The 14,251-nt window shown below is 40.3% G+C and overlaps 2 protein-coding genes across 6 annotated transcripts in view; one reads left to right on the plus strand and one right to left on the minus strand.

The window, feature by feature from the left end:
• The window catches only part of nlrc5 (NLR family, CARD domain containing 5), a 31,742-nt gene extending 31,191 nt beyond the window's left edge, over positions 1-551 (minus strand). For 2 of the 5 annotated variants that reach the window (XM_047333176.1, XM_035642123.2), the window contains exon 1: positions 301-551. In XM_047333176.1, coding sequence (XP_047189132.1) covers positions 301-431 — 131 coding nt within the window. In that variant the 5' untranslated portion in view covers positions 432-551. Of the gene's footprint in view, positions 1-135; positions 278-300 lie in introns of those variants that run through there. The other 3 variants (XM_035642121.2, XM_035642120.2, XM_035642122.2) reach the window with 2 other exon arrangements.
• A 2,751-nt stretch (positions 552-3,302) lies between these two features.
• Positions 3,303-14,101, plus strand: LOC118315115 (myosin heavy chain, fast skeletal muscle-like). The gene is made up of 41 exons (XM_047333021.1): positions 3,303-3,351; positions 3,535-3,577; positions 3,823-4,044; positions 4,120-4,263; positions 4,348-4,504; positions 4,599-4,626; positions 4,708-4,816; positions 4,912-5,004; positions 5,091-5,154; positions 5,234-5,332; positions 5,419-5,522; positions 5,647-5,785; positions 5,889-6,007; positions 6,331-6,480; positions 6,574-6,744; positions 6,840-7,143; positions 7,233-7,297; positions 7,401-7,488; positions 7,595-7,712; positions 7,802-7,925; positions 8,195-8,331; positions 8,416-8,671; positions 8,755-8,997; positions 9,083-9,259; positions 9,347-9,492; positions 9,596-9,686; positions 9,790-10,179; positions 10,311-10,437; positions 10,530-10,648; positions 10,730-10,926; positions 11,209-11,392; positions 11,567-11,732; positions 11,820-11,944; positions 12,046-12,354; positions 12,449-12,652; positions 12,765-12,890; positions 12,979-13,149; positions 13,251-13,355; positions 13,452-13,547; positions 13,663-13,794; positions 14,000-14,101. Exons 3-41 carry the CDS (start codon positions 3,838-3,840, stop codon positions 14,018-14,020), a joined length of 5,805 nt encoding a protein of 1,934 aa, XP_047188977.1. The 5' UTR covers positions 3,303-3,351; positions 3,535-3,577; positions 3,823-3,837; the 3' UTR covers positions 14,021-14,101.
• The last annotated feature ends 150 nt before the right edge of the window (positions 14,102-14,251 follow it).

Below are 14,251 nucleotides of genomic sequence, written 5' to 3' on the forward strand. Positions count from 1 at the left end.
TGTGCACTGTCCCGTACACGAATAAACACAATTTATGACGAACTCAAATCATTACATATTGTTCAATTACAACAACAACAAAAAAAACTCGTCTGGAAGGGTCATACACATTTAAATGTAATAAAAGATGATTACATCTGACAGATTATCCTTAAATGCCACCGAGCCGAGGTCGTTCAAGGATACCGAGGAGACTCGCGGTCTTTTCACGCGTAACCTTACGCGCGTTGGACCTCGGACCAACCGATGCCGTTCCATCCGCGTAAACTAACGAGCACACGCACAGAACAAAACACTTACCAACGGCTGTTGTCGCAGACTGCATCTCTCTGCAGCCAGGATACAGCCTCAGCCTTTGTGTTATTAGAAAACGAAACCAAGGGCAGGGAGAAGAGTTTCGCTTTCGCTTTTACGCAGCGGCAATCTGCCATGGATTGAAAAGTGGTTAACCGTTAACGGACAGAGACGGGGGTTGAGGAATGTTAACTCATCCTCACGCAGCTAATTAACGACCCAAATAAATAACAAATGAAATGATTAAAAAAAGTGGGGTGTGCTGTCGCATGGTGACGTCCGGTCTGTTCACATATGATGCGCTCTGCTCGTCATTGCGTTGACGTGAAACAAACGCACCTTTCCCTCCATGTGGCTGCTGAGAGCGAATGGAACCTGCATGGTTCAGGCCATGTGTGTTACAACAGCAGCAGACTGCCAGTGGGGGAATTGAGTGTAATTTGCATTTTAAATAGTTTAATGAAAGAATGAGAGTTTGGACAAAAAAGGGGGGTGTAGGCCATCTCACAGAGAAGGGGGCTGGTTCTAGTACTGTGCAGGATCCGGCGTGAGAGACTCCGGAGCAATGCATCACACTGTGTATTGTAACAGTGTAATCTGGGACTACCAGTGAGCCTGCTGCGATCCGCTCATTCGGAGTGATCCAGAAAATGAGCTGGCGCTGCGTTCTTGGGATGAACAGTCAACGTCAGGCCATTTGTTCAAATTAAGTTAAAGGCGGCCCTGCTATGTGCTCCCCCGAGAAACACACTCTCGCTTCACGACAAAGGTGGGTCACAAGAAGTTAGGTCTGATGCTCGAAGATGATTTGTATCTCTGGGAGACCGAACGAGCGCGACGCCTCATCTGTCTGCTCGTCCCCCGTCTACTCCTGGTGGACCGCAGGCTCTTTTATCCTCATTGTATATGTTTGTTTGTTTGACGACACAAATAGATTTAACCATGAGTGGTCGAAAGTGTTTCACCATTTCACTTCAGGGAACTACCCTGCTGACTGGCTTTTTCAGCACCTGCCTCATGCGTCATGACAGGACAGCCCACCCAGTGTAAGTGGAGCCTAAAAGAAAACATGTCATGAAAAAGAGCTTAAACACTTGTTTATTACAATAACAATTGATTAAAATGGGTTTACATTCAGTCCAGACACACTGTAGGTCAAACGGGCGATACCTGCCCTCTTTATTTTAAGTGGGACAAATTCATTTATCCAATTTTAAAACATCCATAGATTTCTCAGTGACAAAGACAAGTTCTTGTTAGAATTTAGCTAAAGTAATCTGTTGTTGGTGTTTGTTGAGAATGTGTCAATACCATGCCATCCTTTTGAAAATAAATTAAATTATTATTTAAATTATTGTACTGTAAGAGCTAATTCCTGAAATATTTTAACAATTGTTTGAGAGAAACATGTTGTTGTTGTTTTCTTACCATACACGATTTTATGAATGAAGCATAGTGAGCATCGAGCTGAATGGGAGGAGGAGCCTGACCAGCGGGTACTCCGTAATGTATGAGTTCATGAAGAGGTAAATTACATGTATCACATGTGTATTCATTTGTCCCACTCTGTTATTTCCTTACACTGAGTAAATTAACACAAATGGAATGATGTGTTCATTTTCTATATGCAGCATAGGTGGCAGAAATGTCTTTTTTTTACATAACATATTGAAAATCTATCTATTTGCATTTGGATTATTCACGACATCAACATTCTAAAATTCAAAATTAGATATCAATACAGTAAGTAAAATAGTATGATGGTAACATTTTCCTGAGAATAATCACAGTACATTTATCTCTTAAAACATTCCTCAGTTTTGCTCAAAACAGCATTCATTTTTAATCTCCGACAAATTCAGAGTAAGCCGTGCACTCCATTAACTTTTTGATGACAAGCCCACTTCTTTCACCGCAATACAGTAGCATTCACAACAACTCAAGTTACATGATGGAGTATGACAGAGGCCCCCTGACAAATGTGTCTCAAAGAGGCGGTCCTCACTGTAAACTGGCAAATGGCTCACACCGACCACTAAATCAAACCTACCATACACTGCAGAGTGAATCTCCTCACCAAAGCCTGGAGCACGTGGAATCTAGATTCAAGGAGAAAGTGACATTCCTGTGAAATCATGTTGAATGAGTTCAGTAGACGATAATATTACATCTGTATTTTTATTTTTTTTCAAAAAGAAAATAAATGTATAGTACATTAAATTGGAAAATAGGGAGAACCAGAAATAAAAAACTTTTCTGAACTTTATAGTGTCGATTACTTTCTATGAATGCCTTGTTTCCTCATTACATGCGCTTTAACGACTAGTGCAGCATCAAATCAAAACAAGTACCAGCAATCTAAATCATCTGCTCCACTCCTTGACAGGTTCACTTAGAAACACGAAACGATCAAAGAATTACAATCAGAAAAATATCGCCTGCATCCAGTCATCAGACAGCAACAGCTACAAAACTGTCATCCACCCCCACCATGTTTTCTTTTTAACTGACTGTCAGCTGTAACATTTAACAACGGTTTGCATTCCTCATATAGTCTTAAAAATCTCCACAAGTAAACCAAACCTTAAAGCAAAGGACAAAACACTCAACCATTTAAAGCTTAATGGCTTTCCAAAGTTTAATTTCAGTACCTAATTGTACATAAAATGGCCATCTGTAATGTTTTGAAAATTTAGTGAACTATAACTTTAACTTTAATTAAGAAAGTGTTATTTAGCAGTATAAGTATTTTTTTTAGAGGTGTTTATTCCTTAAGATGTGGGTTTTTTACATTAAACCATTGATCCATTAACTGTCTATATGTATTAATACAGTTAGTAATTAGATGGGTCAATAGAACTCAAAAGCTACTTTAGATAGGGATTCTCCAAATTTGCTGCCAGCAAAATATTTCAAATGCCTCAAGACTCAAGTGTCAAACCGTGTTTGGCACGTTGCCCTACTTTAAACTTTGCTTTGTAAGCAAACTAGACTGAATATAAGGAGCCCAAGGGGAGCTCCAGATTGTGTGGTGGACTGGTGAAGTTCCTGTCTCAGGTGAGATCTTCAACTATTAGGCATTGCACCATTTACATGTAATCCTCATTTTATAGATTAGTTGCTTGTATGCCTTAGCCTGAAACAAAGTAACAGTTGTTTCTTCCTTGTAACTTAAAATAATTAAGTTAAGTTTAATTTTTGGTCATGTCCTGTACTGACTAAACATCATCTTTTTAACAGAATTTTGGACTACAACATTATTTTCACGGAGAGAAAGGGGAAGGTATGTACAAATTTGATATAATGATTCATTTTAACATATGTACAGTGTAAGTATGTATTCGTAGATTTATTAGTAGCCTTAGGCGTAAAGACTACTGGAGTTTTGCAATCCTTACCAATCGGAAAAATCAACAAATTTCCTGGAGCCTGAGCCCTGATTTTTTAACACAATTTAGATAAAACCTAAGTAATTACTAGTGTTAAGAAGTTAATCATTCAAGTTAAGTTTTTGTACTTGCTTCACAGACATAAGCCGCCACCATGAGTACGGACGCAGAGATGGCCGTTTATGGCAAGGCTGCCATTTACCTCCGTAAGCCAGAGATGGAGAGAATTGAGGCCCAAAACAAACCGTTTGATGCCAAGACTGCCTGCTATGTGGCCGATGCCAAAGAGCTGTACGTGAAGGGACAAATCGTCAAGAAAGACGGTGGCAAAGTCACTGTCAAAGTCCTGGACACTAAGGAGGTTTGTATCATGAAGTCAGACTCAACTGGAAGTTAAATGTGATAATTTCTAATTGTGACCAATGTCATGTTGCAGGAGAGGACAGTTAAAGAAGATGACGTCACTCCAATGAACCCTCCCAAGTACGACAAAATTGAGGACATGGCCATGATGACCCATCTCAATGAAGCCTCTGTCCTGTATAATCTCAAAGAGCGTTATGCAGCATGGATGATCTACGTAAGACAATATTTCTAAATGAGAAATGCTGAAATCAAAAACCATATCAAGAATTAACTGTTATATGTAAACAATCACTTTCAGACCTACTCTGGATTGTTCTGTGCCACCGTGAACCCCTATAAGTGGCTCCCAGTGTACGATGCTGAAGTTGTGAGTGCCTATAGAGGCAAGAAGCGTATGGAGGCTCCACCCCACATCTTCTCTGTCTCTGACAACGCTTTTCAGAACATGCTTACTGGTAGGTCCTTAACTTGACATTGTGGAATTTGTAATCATTTAAGGTTTCTGTTGCAGAAATACATTGTCAATTCATTTATTTTCTATTTTAACAGATAGGGAGAACCAGTCTGTCTTGATCACGTAAGTTTGACAAATGTTTGACTTTGTTTCACATCATCAAATATCTCAATCAAATTCTTATAAGTCTGTGTTTATACCCAGTGGAGAATCTGGTGCTGGAAAGACTGTGAACACCAAGCGTGTCATCCAGTACTTTGCAACAATCTCAGTGGGAGGAGATAAGAAGAAGTCAGGCTCTGGCAAAATTCAAGTATGTTATGATGACAAGATAGAGTAGTAGCAGTATAGAGTATGTAACCAGAAGGAAAGTCCTTTTCTGATTTCATTTCTAAACTTGGATTAAAGGGTTCACTGGAGGATCAGATTATTGCAGCCAATCCCCTGCTGGAGGCCTACGGTAATGCCAAAACCGTGAGGAATGACAACTCTTCTCGTTTTGTAAGTATGGGTTGATTTTTACAAAATAAAATTATTGTTAAACATTGGCTTTGTGGGAAGACTAACAATTCCTCTACTGTAAACAGGGTAAATTCATCAGAATTCATTTCGGCACAACTGGCAAACTGTCTAGTGCTGATATTGAGACATGTAAGTAACAATCCTCATAGAAAACAAATGGCTGAAATTGAGAATTGGCATGGTTGAGACTAATGAACAACATTCATAGATCTGCTGGAGAAGTCAAGAGTAACATACCAGCTGTCTGATGAGAGAGGTTACCACATCTTCTACCAGATGATGACAAACCACATACCTGGGCTGATTGGTAAGCTAATAGAGTTGATACACAATTTTAAAACAGACTTGTTGAAAAACTGTATTGAATTCTTTTCCCCCTTCTTTGATTTTCAGACATGGCCCTCATCTCAACCAACCCCTATGACTTCCCATTGATCAGCATGGGTCAGATCACTGTAGCCAGCATTGATGACAAAGTTGAGCTGGAAGCCACTGATGTGAGTGATCTTAATATTTGAAATATTTGAACATTTTGCAAGATTTTGATGTGATATCAAAAGTGATCGTTTCAATGCATTTTCTAAAGTGCTGATGTTTTGAGGATTATTCTTCTGAACACAGAACGCTATTGATATCCTGGGCTTCACTGCTGAAGACAAGACAGGCATCTACAAGCTGACTGGTGCTGTGCTCCACCATGGTAACATGAAGTTCAAGCAAAAGCAGCGTGAGGAGCAGGCTGAGCCTGATGGCACAGAAGGCAAGTATTTAGTATCATATAAAACTGGTTTCTGTTCTATCAAGAGGGACAATCACTGTCATATATTGTATGTATTAACTTTGTATGATTAAACCATTTTCAGATGCTGACAAGGTTGCTTATTTGCTGGGTCTGAACTCTGCTGACATGCTGAAGGCTCTGTGCTATCCCAGAGTGAAGGTCGGAAATGAGTATGTCACCAAGGGACAGACTGTACCTCAGGTAAAAATAAAGTATCAATTTCCAAAAGGCTTTATAGATTGAAACAGATTATTAATGGTAGTTCCAGGAACTAAAGTATGAACAGAGTTCATTAAAAAAAGTACAATGGCAGTGTTCAATTATTTCCCTACTTTCAATGCATTTTATCATTACATGTTAGATGCACAATGTGCAATAAATCAAGTGTCATCAGAGACATAGTATATAATTTTTTTATGATTGTTTGATTAATTAACATCAGAGAAAGCTCAGGATGAAAGTAACACAGGATTTTTCAAAACGGTTGACAGACTTTCTAAAAATATCATATTGTTTTTCTACAGGTGTCAAACTCAGTGACAGCCCTGGCCAAGTCTATCTATGAGAGGATGTTCTTGTGGATGGTTATCCGTATCAACCAGATGTTGGATACTAAGCAGCAAAGGAACTTCTACATTGGTGTCCTGGATATTGCCGGCTTTGAAATCTTTGATGTAAGCTTCATTCACAACAACCCATCATTGACATATGACCAAGTCTTTCTCATTGCCTGTGAGGGATTATGCTGACTATTTGTCCCCTCGCAGTTCAACACCTTGGAGCAGCTGTGCATCAACTTCACCAATGAGAAACTGCAACAGTTCTTCAACCACCACATGTTTGTCCTGGAGCAAGAGGAGTACAAGAAGGAGGGTATTATCTGGGAGTTCATTGACTTTGGCATGGACTTGGCTGCCTGCATTGAGCTGATTGAAAAGGTACACATACATTTGGGGATATTACTGTTTGTAATTCTGCTAAAGAATCTTTTCAAGTCATGTTATACTGATATATTCTTTGCTTTTTCATCAAGCCCATGGGCATCTTCTCCATCCTTGAAGAGGAGTGCATGTTCCCCAAGGCTACAGACACATCCTTCAAGAATAAGCTCTATGATCAGCATCTTGGCAAAAACAGAGCATTTGAGAAGCCAAAACCCGCCAAGGGCAAGGCTGAGGCCCACTTCTCCCTGGTGCACTATGCTGGTACTGTGGACTACAATATCTCTGGCTGGCTGGACAAGAACAAGGACCCACTGAATGAGTCTGTTCTGCAGCTGTACGCAAAGTCCTCAGTTAAACTGGTGGCTGTCCTGTATCCTCCTCCTGCTGCTGAGGGTATGATACATAATTAACTTCAATAAATTAAAACATATTTGATGATTATATTGTTCTAACAAAATGTTTCTACTTCAAATTATCTAAAGATACTACCAAGAAGGGAGGCAAGAAGAAGGGTGGTTCTATGCAGACTGTGTCTTCACAGTTTAGGGTAAGCTTTAATATTGCAAACTGAGGAATAACATCACATCTCAGTTCATACACAAACTAAAATGTTAGATTTCATGACAAGACTTACTATTCTGTATCTATAGGAGAACTTGGGCAAGCTGATGACTAACTTGAGGAGCACCCATCCTCACTTTGTGCGCTGCCTGATTCCCAATGAGTCCAAGACTCCAGGTATGCATCATTTCAATTTAGTTTTTGCTGAATAGCTTGGTTTTGTTTTAATGGTTTATCAATTTTTTTAGCAATTTCAAGAAGTTATGAAATGTCTTTCCCAAAGGTCTTATGGAGAACTTCCTGGTCATCCACCAGCTCAGGTGTAATGGTGTGCTGGAGGGTATCAGAATCTGCAGAAAAGGTTTCCCCAGCAGAATCCTTTATGCTGACTTCAAGCAGAGGTATCAATTAATACATCTTAAACGTTTACACTGTTTGACACAAACTACAAAACAAATACTCACAAACACCATTACCCCTCTCATAAAAGGTACAAGGTATTGAATGCCAGTGTCATCCCTGAGGGCCAATTCATTGACAACAAGAAAGCTGCAGAGAAGGTGCTTGGATCAATTGATATTAACCATGATGAGTACAAATTTGGACACACAAAGGTAAGACCCAACTATTAATTGTTTTAATTAAGTATAATAATAAAGTAGTTTGACACCTGCTTGGCTGTTACTTTGCAATGCACTTCAAACATTTTTAAGTTGTTTAAATAATTTCGTCCAAAGTTGGACCCCATCTAATGGAGAAATTATGAATCTATGCTATATATGCAGAGCAGTCATCACATTGCTATTTATGAAATACCCTTTACTTAGGAGTCTTCAACAATTTGGGGTACTCAAAAGTCTGTCTCTATTTTATATTTTTTCAGGTGTTCTTCAAGGCTGGTCTGCTGGGTACCCTTGAGGAGATGAGAGATGACAAGCTGGCGTCTCTGGTCACAATGACCCAGGCTCTCTGCCGTGCTTACCTCATGAGAAAGGAATTTGTGAAGATGACAGCAAGGAGGCATGTCTAAAACCAATAACTATAGACACAGTCATGGGGGGGGTCAACAAATCAATTTCGTTACAATTTTTATTTTGTTCACAGGGAAGCAGTCTATACCATCCAGTACAACGTCCGCTCATTCATGAATGTGAAACATTGGCCATGGATGAAAGTGTACTACAAGATCAAGCCTCTGCTGAAGACTGCTGAAACTGAGAAGGAGCTGGCTAACATGAAAGAGAACTATGATAAGATGACCACAGATTTGGCTACTGCCCTGGCCAAGAAGAAGGAACTGGAAGAGAAGATGGTGTCTCTTCTGCAGGAGAAGAATGATCTGCAGCTCCAAGTGGCATCAGTAAGTACACATCAGACTGACTGCTGTAACTTTGTGGATCAAAAGTTGATGTGCTAACATTTCATGTGTATATACAATGACAGGAATCAGAGAATCTAAACGATGCTGAGGAAAGATGTGAGGGACTCATCAAGAGTAAGATTCAGATGGAGGCCAAACTCAAAGAAACAACTGAGAGACTGGAGGATGAAGAGGAAATCAATTCCGAGCTTACTGCCAAGAAGAGAAAGCTGGAGGATGAATGTTCTGAGCTTAAGAAGGATATTGATGATCTGGAGCTAACATTGGCCAAGGTGGAGAAAGAGAAACACGCCACTGAGAACAAGGTTTGTAAATAATAATTTATCCAGCATATCAGATAAAATCATGATTATTCACTGTTTAATAACAATAACTTGTTTGGGAACATAGGTCAAGAACCTGACAGAGGAGATGGCATCTCAAGATGAGAGCATTGCTAAGCTGACCAAGGAGAAGAAAGCCCTTCAGGAGGCTCATCAGCAGACTCTGGATGACCTCCAGGCTGAGGAAGACAAAGTTAACACTTTGACCAAGGCCAAGACCAAGCTTGAGCAGCAAGTCGATGATGTAAGTTTAAACTCACTCACTTAGGATTACAAAACAAAACTTTTATTTTGAACAGGATAATTAAAAACTCCATGTGTCAATGTGCAGCTCGAGGGTTCTTTGGAACAAGAGAAGAAGCTGCGTATGGACCTTGAAAGAGCCAAGAGAAAGCTGGAGGGTGATCTGAAACTGGCCCAGGAATCCATCATGGATCTTGAGAATGACAAGCAGCAGTCGGACGAGAAACTGAAAAAGTAACTTCATTTAGTTTCCTTCCCCATCAAAATAAGCATCATTATTCTAGACATTTTCAATAGCCTGCATGAGCGCTAACTATGAACTTTGTCACTCTCACAGGAAGGACTTTGAAACCAGTCAACTCCTAAGCAAGATTGAGGATGAGCAGTCAATGGGCGCTCAGCTTCAGAAGAAGATCAAGGAGCTTCAGGTAATTGACATATTGTGTTACATATTACATTACAGCATGTTATCGGTATGTTGTGTTTTAACATTGAAAGATGACTAAAAGACAATGCATTTACATTTAAAAGGCCCGTATTGAGGAACTGGAGGAGGAGATTGAGGCTGAGCGTGCAGCTCGTGCCAAGGTTGAGAAGCAGAGGGCTGATCTCTCCAGGGAACTGGAGGAGATCAGTGAGAGGCTGGAGGAGGCTGGTGGTGCCACTGCTGCTCAGATTGAGATGAACAAGAAGCGTGAGGCTGAGTTCCAGAAGCTCCGTCGTGACCTTGAGGAGTCCACTCTGCAGCATGAAGCCACTGCTGCCGCTCTTCGCAAGAAGCAGGCTGACAGCGTTGCTGAGCTGGGAGAGCAGATCGACAACCTCCAGCGTGTCAAGCAGAAGCTTGAAAAGGAAAAGAGTGAATACAAAATGGAGATTGACGACCTCTCCAGCAACATGGAGGCTGTTGCCAAAGCAAAGGTATATAATAAATTAAATAGTATAGTATTTAATGTACTATATATGCACATGATCTATACATGAAATAGCATTTTTAATGATATACTTGTATTATAAATAAAGTCTCTTTACTGTATCTTTTTCTTCTTAAGGGAAATCTTGAAAAGATTTGCCGTACTCTTGAGGACCAACTTAGCGAAATTAAGACCAAGAATGATGAAAATGTCCGTCAAATCAATGACGTGGGTGCACAGAAAGCACGTCTCCTGACAGAAAATGGTATGTATCAGACAGTTTTAAACTACAGTGATCTTCAGTGTCTGACAGAGAAACTGAATATAAAGTAATGTGTGATCATTTTATCACACAAGGTGAATTTGGCCGTCAAATTGAAGAGAAGGAAGCTCTTGTCTCCCAGTTGACCAGAGGCAAACAGGCCTTCACACAGCAGGTTGAGGAGCTGAAGAGACAGATTGAGGAGGAGGTTAAGGTAAACAAAAGCTAAGCATGTCCTGGTATTATTTGACAAGATTTAGAAATTATGCACATTCAATTATATTTCTCATATTAGGCCAAGAATGCTCTTGCCCATGGACTGCAATCAGCCCGCCATGACTGTGATCTGCTGAGAGAACAGTTTGAGGAGGAGCAGGAGGCCAAGGCTGAGCTGCAGCGTGGAATGTCCAAGGCCAACAGTGAGGTGGCTCAGTGGAGAACTAAGTATGAAACTGATGCTATCCAGCGCACTGAAGAGCTTGAGGAGTCCAAGTAAGTAAAATTCAAGTAGTTAAATGTCCCGATGTGTGGCATTATGTGTAGCTTTACTGACAATGGCTGGGGTCAATATTAAGACATCCCATTCATTGAAACATTAAGTCATTTTCTTGTGATTTGTTAAGTACTATGTAAAAATGTGTTATGCGGCACCAATTTAGTGTTTATCTAAATTCTTTAATGATATACTAGTAATAAAGTATCTGTAAAAGTTACTAGGTATTTTAAAATTCAAGGTTTTCGTTAAGAGACGAATTAAACTTTTTTCTCCAAAAGGAAAAAGCTTGCCCAGCGTCTTCAGGAGGCTGAGGAACAGATCGAGGCTGTGAACTCCAAGTGTGCATCCCTGGAGAAAACCAAACAGAGGCTCCAGAGTGAGGTGGAGGACCTCATGATTGATGTCGAGAGGGCTAATGGGCTAGCTGCTAACCTGGACAAGAAGCAGAGGAACTTTGACAAGGTAATGTTAACTTTGGGCGACTATAACATAAAATAAAAACAAATTCAGTCAATTTGAGCCACTATGTAAAGCACTTTGTAACAAATGCTTTGAAAAATGCTATATATTGAAAGCTATTATCATTTTCTATTGATAAGTTTCTCTATATTGATTGCTACTGACATTTTGTTAAAGGTGTTGGCAGAGTGGAAGCAGAAGTACGAGGAGGGTCAGTCAGAGCTTGAAGGAGCTCAGAAGGAGGCTCGTTCTCTTGGCACTGAGCTGTTCAAGATGAAGAACTCTTATGAGGAAGCTCTGGATCAGTTGGAGACCATGAAGCGCGAAAACAAGAACCTGCAGCGTAAGTTCCTTGGTAGAATAAGGTACTCATATTACATACATAGTACATTTCAAAGTTTGACAATATTTAACACTTGGCTCTCTGCAGAGGAGATCTCTGATCTGACTGAACAGATTGGTGAGACTGGCAAGAGCATCCATGAGCTGGAAAAGACCAAGAAGCAGGTGGAGACAGAGAAATCTGAGATCCAGACAGCTCTTGAGGAAGCTGAGGTACATTTTTATCTGGAGAGATTACAATTGTGGAAAAATACTGTATATTGGTATGACAAGTCTGAAGGCATTGATGAATATTTGCTTGTTCAAATCATCAGGGAACTCTGGAACATGAAGAGTCTAAGATCCTGCGTGTCCAGCTGGAACTCAACCAGATCAAGGGTGAGGTGGACAGGAAGCTGGCAGAAAAAGATGAGGAGATGGAGCAGATCAAGAGAAACAGTCAGAGGGTGACTGACTCCATGCAGAGCACTTTGGATGCTGAGGTCAGGAGCAGGAACGACGCCCTGAGAATCAAGAAGAAGATGGAGGGAGACCTGAATGAGATGGAGATTCAGCTCAGCCATGCCAATCGCCAGGCTGCTGAGTCCCAGAAGCAGCTGAGGAATGTGCAGGCACAGCTGAAGGTATCGTTAGACGTAGATCATTGTATAAACTACAGTATATACATTAATTTTGGGGTTAATGTGAATATTTTCTTAATATATTGTTTTTAAATAGGATGCTCAACTGCACCTTGACGATGCCGTCAGAGCCCAGGATGACCTCAAGGAACAAGCTGCTATGGTGGATCGCAGGAACGGTCTCATGGTGGCTGAAATTGAGGAACTTAGAGCTGCTCTGGAACAGACAGAGAGAGGTCGCAAAATCGCTGAACAGGAACTAGTGGATGCCAGTGAGCGTGTTGGACTTCTGCACTCTCAGGTGAACAATACAATTATATATTCAATAGTTAAAGAATACATTTACAAATCTCTAAGTACTATATAATTTTGACTTTGTTTCACTCATATGACTCAATCTTTTCCTCTTTCAGAACACAAGTCTTCTGAACACCAAGAAGAAACTTGAAACTGACCTGGTCCAGATCCAGAGTGAAGTTGATGACACTGTTCAGGAAGCAAGGAATGCAGAGGACAAGGCTAAGAAGGCCATCACTGATGTAGGCTTACATTTTATGTTTAGTATTGTACTCCTGCTAAACTGTGCTTTTTTCATGACACTTCTAATTCAAACTTTATATTTCATAGGCTGCAATGATGGCTGAGGAGCTGAAGAAGGAGCAGGATACAAGTGCTCACCTGGAGAGGATGAAGAAGAACCTAGAGGTCGCTGTCAAGGACCTGCAGCACCGTCTGGATGAGGCTGAGAACCTGGCCATGAAGGGAGGCAAGAAGCAGCTCCAGAAACTGGAGTCTAGAGTAAGACAGCCACATCACAAATTTACACAGATGAACAAAGGTGAGAAAACATCAACACACCTGGACTCTAAACGCTGTATACATTTTCTGGTTTTCTCAAGGTGCGTGAGCTGGAGACAGAGGTTGATGCTGAGCAGAGACGTGGAGCAGATGCTATTAAGGGTGTCCGCAAATACGAGAGGAGAGTGAAGGAGCTCACCTATCAGGTATATACACATTGACATTTAATGCAAATAGTACAAATTAATTCTAATACTTTGCTTCCAATCAAAACATGAAAATCTATGTATTTTCTACAACAGACTGAGGAGGACAAGAAAAACGTTACCAGGCTGCAGGACCTGGTTGATAAGTTGCAGCTCAAGGTGAAGGCCTACAAGAGGCAGGCTGAGGAAGCGGTAAGGGCAAAGCGTTTAATTGTAAACAATGACAATTTGATACTTCGTCATATTTCATGTAAAATACATCTCCTGGTCTGAACAATTAAACATTTTACTATGTATTGTATTCCAGGAGGAGCAGGCCAATGTTCACCTCTCCAAGTGCAGGAAGGTCCAGCATGAGCTGGAGGAGGCTGAGGAGCGTGCTGACATCGCAGAGTCCCAGGTCAACAAGCTGAGAGCCAAGAGCCGTGACTCCGGAAAGGTCAGTCTGGTCAAATACAATAAACAAAAATTCTATCATCATTGTTTTTTTCACTAAATATGTTTGTTTATTACAGCAAAAAAATTGTATTCGGTTTAAATACTAAAGCTTACCCTAACCCACTACTTAAAAATCTGATCAAAATTAACTGTCACCTACAGCTGATTAAACTGTAACTCACAAAACCATTTTTCTGTTTTTACAGGGAAAAGAAGCAGCTGAGTAAAGCACACTGAAAGCAAGCTATAATGAATCATATAATATGATAAAATGCTGACACAATAAAGATTAAGCTGTTGCTCTTAAACTTGCTGTCTATTTTATCTCTTTGCTTCCCATGAAAGGTAGCTAATGTGAGATTTTAATGATTTGTATTTCCAATCAGAAATAATCTCCGATCAAAAAAAGGTAGTAACCAAATCATATTTCCAATCATTCATTAATGCAGACTTTCTTG

The sequence above is a fragment of the Scophthalmus maximus genome, chromosome 7, assembly GCF_022379125.1.
Source record: "Scophthalmus maximus strain ysfricsl-2021 chromosome 7, ASM2237912v1, whole genome shotgun sequence".
NCBI classification, from domain to species: Eukaryota; Metazoa; Chordata; class Actinopteri; order Pleuronectiformes; family Scophthalmidae; genus Scophthalmus; species Scophthalmus maximus.

What these genes read in the sequence shown, in the direction of transcription:
- LOC118315115 (XM_047333021.1), top strand. Translation starts at nt 3,838, where the DNA reads ATGAGTACGGACGCAGAGATGGCCGTTTATGGCAAGGCTGCCATTTAC. An exon ending in ACGTCTCCTGACAGAAAATG is followed by an intron (nt 10,438 to 10,529) that starts GTATGTATCAGA and finishes TTATCACACAAG; the next exon opens with GTGAATTTGGCCGTCAAATT. An exon ending in ATGTGCAGGCACAGCTGAAG is followed by an intron (nt 12,355 to 12,448) that starts GTATCGTTAGAC and finishes GTTTTTAAATAG; the next exon opens with GATGCTCAACTGCACCTTGA.